The sequence below is a fragment of the Euleptes europaea genome, chromosome 14 (genome assembly GCF_029931775.1).
Source record: "Euleptes europaea isolate rEulEur1 chromosome 14, rEulEur1.hap1, whole genome shotgun sequence".
Lineage (NCBI taxonomy): Eukaryota > Metazoa > Chordata > Lepidosauria > Squamata > Sphaerodactylidae > Euleptes > Euleptes europaea.
In genome coordinates, this window is record NC_079325.1 from 35,847,962 (window position 1) to 35,853,961 (window position 6,000).

Genomic DNA, 6,000 nt, shown 5'->3' on the forward strand with positions numbered 1-6,000 from the left:
AACATTTTAGTGAGGTCTTAGTCCAAGCACAATGGAAGGATGGCTAGCAGCTGCATCTTCCCCCTCTAGGCTTTCTAAATACAATTGGTGGCTGGCAGTTGTTACTTTGTAGCTAATGGGCTAGCTATTAAGAAAACCTCCTCACATGGTCTCTGTCTGAAAAGAAAAGATATTTTCATGGGTTACATGAATAGAAAAATGGTTCAGGTAGACTTCTGTCCAGCATCCTCTCTCTCACCTGTTGACCAGGTCATGGCACGTGCCTCCATTGAGACAAGGCTGGCTCTGGCATTCATCGATATCCACCTCACATTGGAACCCCTCATAGCCGGGCATACAAGAGCAGGTGAAGAGCCCAATGTGGTCACGGCAGGTGCCACCATTCCAGCAAGGGTCTGATATGCATTCGTCAATCTCCACATCGCAGTTCACACCTTTGGGAGGAGACAGATTATGATTAATTAATGTTCACATTTACACAGCAGTTTTAATCTGCAACGTCTTCATATTGTGCATTCACATACATATTGTGCATTCTCGCAATCATCCTGTGAGGTAGCGCTCCATTTTACAGATAGAGATCATGGGACATGCCCAAGATCCATGACAAATGTGGGCCTCAAACACCTATCAGGTTTCCCAGAGCCAGGTTCCACAGCCCTTTTACTGGACCAGACTTCCTCAGGGTTATACCACCGTTCCCATGTTCACAGACAGGAAATGAAGGCTGAGAGATCTGACTTGCCCGAGTTGTGGCAGCCGTGGAGGCTGAAGTGTCATATCAACATGGCATTTATTTTGCAGGAATGGTTGCCCACTAAGTGCCCAGGGGAAGAAAGATGCCCTTGTCTTTTCTAGGAATGATGATCCACTTGATTACATCTGCCAGATCTTCCAAAGAAACCACCATGCAGTCAAACTGATTAGGGGGTTGCAAAACTAAAGCAGTCGGGATGCTAATCACTTCCACTGTCGGTAACTACAGTTTCCCTAGAAAAGGCAAGGCAAGGTGCCTCTCCTTGAATTTATGGCAAAGGCTATGAAATACTGTTTGGTAGAATGTGCAGTTTGCTTTGCTTCTCTCTAATCCCATGGACTGCTTTGTCTTAGCATCCTCCCAAAATGTGTGTCTCTGGACTGGCACCTGGCAATCTATAAAAGACCACTTTTTGGCACAGTTCTGCTCCCAGCAGTCATAGTTACACTAATCTACAAGGAATGTAGGCCCCCTAATCTGGTGTATCAAGAGCTATCAAGCATTCAGCAAACATTCTTGCATCCCATCAAGCCAAGAAATGTTCAGGCCATGCCAATCACATATCCACTTTCAGTGTACTTTAGAGATTATTTTGCAAGTCGATTTTGCCATTTCACACAGTAAAATCCAGCTACACATTCAAAGTGGATTGAAAGTGCATTATTCAGCATGTGTAAAAGTGCTGAATGGAAAGCACCAACACATTTCAGCTAAAATGAAAGATGCATAGAAGAAATGGTCCAGGAATTCTTCATCACTTCCAGATCAAGCTACAATATCGCAGGTTTGAAACTGAGGTAGGTGACGTTTGAAAATTATTTGCAAATGTCATTTACCTCCTATACCCTGATAAGTCCCCCCAAGGATTCTTTGCTCTAGTTCCCAAAATCTACCGGAAGACCCTGGCCCGAGAGCAGTCCGGTTGTCCTCAACCAGGGCCAGGGCCTTTTGGGGCCGTGGCCCCTGCCTGGTGGAACTCTCTGTCTGAGGAGACCAGGGTGCTATGGGATCTGGCCCAGTTCCACAGGTCCTGCAAGATGGAGATGTTCCACCAGGCACATGGCTGAGGATTTTTGGCTGCTCTATTACATCCACCGGTCATCAAGCACAGCCCCCTTCCTCTATATGCTCCCCTTGGGCCCCCTCCTTGCTTACTTTGTGGTTTGTTATTCTCTAGTCTACTTTTCTGGGAACTTAGGGTGCCATCTTATTTGTATTTATGGATTTTAATCTATTTTAATTGCTTCTGTTTTTAAATTCATTTGATTTGTTGTTACCCACCCCTAGCCCCACTGTAGTGGGGGAGGGGCAGGTTAGAAATCTAAAATATAAATAAATCCAAGAAACTCTAGTTTATTTATAGACCCTATATATGTAAATAATTGTTATTGTCACATATTTTATAATTGAGATACTCAAATCTGTTATGCTATGATAAAAAGTCTCATCAGAACTAGCCAAGAGAACACGCCCCCAAATTCCATGCAGACAGTAGATAATTCAATCCCATTCTAGGAGCCAGTTTTAGGCTTCTCATTTACAAAAAATTTAAAACGTATTGCTGTCTTGCACCATTTAGACAAGGAAAGTATGATGAAAAGCTTTCTTACATAAGAAAAGCCAAGCTGGATCAGACCAAGTCTAGCAGTCTGTTCACACAGTGGCCAACCAGATACCCCTAGGAAGCCCACAAACAAGACGACTGCAGCACATTATCCTGTCTGTGTTCCACAGCACCTAATATAATAGGCATGTTCCTCTGATCCTGGAAAGAATAGGTGTGCATCATGACTAATATCCATTTTTACTAGTAGCCCTGAATAGCCCTATCCTCCGTGAACATGTCCCATCTTAAAGCCTTCCAAGTTGGCAGCCATCACCACATCCTGGGGCAGGGAGTTCCACAATTTAACCATGTATTGTGTGAAGAAATACATCCTTTTATCTGTTTTTAATCTCTCTTTCTTGAAGGATGTTGATACTACTAACATACTTTGTTCCTTGTAAAAATCCATCACCTTGAGAGAAGGGCTGTGGTGTAGTGTTGTTTGACATGCAGAAGGTACCAGGATTGATCCCCAGCAATCCAGAGCATCAGGGAGTGATATGAATGACCTCTAGCTCAGACCCTAGAGAGACAATGTCAGTCTGAGTAGACAATACTGACCTTGATGGACCAGTGGTCTAATTCAGTATACAGCAGCTTCATGTGTTCATCTTTTAGTGGAAGGCATTTTTAATTTAGTCATCCAGTAGTATCTGCTTGAAAGTTATTTTTAACGCATTTTTGATGTTAATTACTAACATGTATTATATTTTGGTTGTAAAACATTATTACTCATGCTGAGGCTTCAGTGGGAGTGAGCGAGAACAAGTGAAACTTGGAATCTGCCTGAAACAGTCTTTCTCTTCCCCCACCCCCAAACTCCCCACCTCTGTGCTCCTTCAGTAGAAATTCCATTGCATAGCAGGCTTGGCCTCCCACACAGCTCGGCACAGTGACTAAGAACAGAGGAAGGGGCATCTGATGTTTCAACACCCCATCTACCCCCACTGGTAATCTTTAGCCAGTCACCCTGACATTCCTTCACAGCAATGTAACTGTTTTAAGGGCTGCCGCTCATTTACAAGGATGAGCAAGGCCAGAGCATCTGTGTGCCGACTAGTACCAGGTGGGGGTGGGGTCAGTACATGCTAAATTAAAATCCTGATACCAGTGCTAGGACAGAACAGAAAAAAGTCCCTTGTGGACGCTGCTTCAGTAGATCAGTGGTAGGTGCAGCGTGAATCAATGCCAACCTAGATGGTCCAGCGAGATATCATCCAAAGTCGAGAGCAAAGATGGTCAGAGGGTGCTCCTCCTCACTAGAGACACTTTCTGACCTAAGATTATTTATACTCCAGAGCACTTGAAACCTCTCCTTTCTGATCACATCTGCCTCCTATATGATCAGCTACCCATTTCATCATCCCATCAACCACCAGATTAGCCAAAAGGCTAATCCTCAGCCCTCTATGGGTTAGCAGGCTAGCCCCCTTAAAACCAAACTACCTGATCCCAACATCTCTTTCCCCCACACTCAAGCAGACCTTGATTAATCATTGCATCTGTGATGACATAAAATACACTTCTTCCAAGCAAGAACAGGATTTCCTTGCCAATGTGACCTGTGGGAAAACTCTCCCCAGCTTAAAAATATGGTGAAATCCATCCACTGAGTCTTTTCAAAAATTTAATCGCCCACTTCACTTCACTAAGAATCCTGGATATTACCAGTCTAAAAAGATAATAAAACCAGCAACAGTTACCGATGACATAAAAATGAATGGGTATCGTAACCACCAATGTGGTCAGATTAAACAATCAAAAGAGAATAAGTCAACATGGAGGTGGGAGAATTTTCACCAGACACCTCAAACTAAATAGATTAAGTGCCAAGAAGATCTCTGAGGAGAGAGCTCCAGAGGTGAGGCACCACTACAGAAAAAAAAAAAAAAACGCACTCCTTCATCACCATACAATTTGCCTTCACAGGTGGGGACATACAAGAAAGGCTTCTGCATTTCCTCTGTTTTCCTAGTGTAGTTCTGATGCCCAGTGGATGATGTGGGGTGGCAAGAAGGCACCAGCCCACTCCCAATCCACCAATACTCCTCAGCCCCAGTATGAACTCTGGCTACCCACAGCATGGTAATCAGCTGGATGGCAAGGTACTTGCACTATTGCCCTCTCTAGGTTATTATTGCCCACTGGAAGGAGACTGTTCAATCAAGATGGCCCTTTAGCCAAATCCGGTAAGATGCAGGGGCAGGCAGTACCTGTGTAGCCAGGCAGGCACTGGCAAACATAGTGGTCCATCTGGTTGAGGCAGGTGCTGTTATGTTGGCAAGGCCGAGAGGCACATTCGTTGATATCTATCTCACAGTGGTAGCCCTGGAAGCCAGGCACACAGAAGCAGCTGTACTCATTGACTCTATCCAGGCAGATGGCACCATTCTGGCATGGGCTGGAGGCACATTCGTCCACATCCTCCTCGCAGTGGGTCCCGACATAGCCAGGTTGGCATTTGCAAGTATACTGCCCAGCACTCTCAATACAGGTACCATTTTTGAGGCAGGGATTGCTGGAGCAAAGAGAGGGTTGTATTTGGCAGCTTTCTCTATTCCGGCATTGGCAGCCATATCCATTGTTAATTGCGATGCACTCAAAGTGAGGTTGGGGACAAGGGCTAGTCTCACACATGTCAGCTTCAGAATTACAGCCAAGACCTGGCCTACAGTAGCAGGTGTGATTCAACTGTCCAGGGGTTCCACTGCAAATCCATTCGGGTGGGCAAGCATGTCCACCACATGCATCATACAGGAACTCACAGTTCCAACCCACATAGGCCAGAGGGTTCTGAGGACAGAGGCATCTGTAGCTCCCTTCTGCATCCTCACAGGTCCCTCCATTCTTACATGGGGATGAGTAGCAGCTGCTGCCCAGTTCAGAAGAGGCAAGTCCTGTGGAGAAAAGAGCAGTTTTAGTCAGACTGGGGCTGGCATGAGGGCAACTGTATCTTAATGTCCCTATGTGTAACTGAGCAGGGTAAACGGCACTGTTTTGGGATTGCAGGAACCTTTTGTCTGGTCCTATACTAGAGCTTGGTCCTACACTACTGCAGAACTACTGCTAATTATTATTGAAGCGCTTTGACATGTACACGCTTGAAAAATGATCGCAATAATTGCAGCAGGGAGAAATCTCTCTGCGGAGAACAGAGGCAAGTTACAAAGATTTAGTGAAAATCGAGACCAAGGAAGGACTGAGACAAAGATGATAAATTCCAGACAGGCTTCCTGGATATATATAATTTTGAGCAGTACCAGTGGTCTGCCATCACTTTGACTGCTTCACCAATCAAGGTGTGCTTTGGGTTCCCATTATACTTGATTCTCACCTTTCTAACTTAATCAGAGTCTTGATCTGTGTTAAGACAGCAGTTTCCACCTAGTAATGCTGGTTATGTGATTTAACACTGAACCTGAAGAATGGGAAGGAGAAAATTCAAAGCCTCACCAAGGTTTTGTGCAACAGTCCTTGGAAAATCTCTGTTTCAGGTTATGCTACTGTGCTCATCTTCCCATTGAAGCAGAGAATAAGCAGAAGTCTACACAGTCCATTGTAATGATATTGGATATGCTGAACTGGTATTTTGAAAACATGATGCAAGCTTTCAGGTTACACGGGATGTAAAAACTGG

The 6,000-nt window shown here is 44.7% G+C and overlaps 1 protein-coding gene across 3 annotated transcripts in view; it reads right to left on the reverse strand.

Annotated features, from left to right (window-relative positions):
- CRB2 (crumbs cell polarity complex component 2) overlaps positions 1-5,022 on the reverse strand; it is a 28,083-nt gene extending 23,061 nt beyond the window's left edge. For all 3 annotated transcript variants that reach the window (XM_056860672.1, XM_056860670.1, XM_056860671.1), the window contains exons 1-2: positions 4,577-5,022; positions 239-434 (exon numbers count right to left, since the gene is read on the reverse strand). In XM_056860672.1, the coding sequence (XP_056716650.1) occupies positions 239-434; positions 4,577-5,000 (620 nt within the window). In that variant the 5' untranslated portion in view covers positions 5,001-5,022. The remainder of the gene's footprint in view (positions 1-238; positions 435-4,576) is intronic.
- Positions 5,023-6,000: the final 978 nt, after the last annotated feature.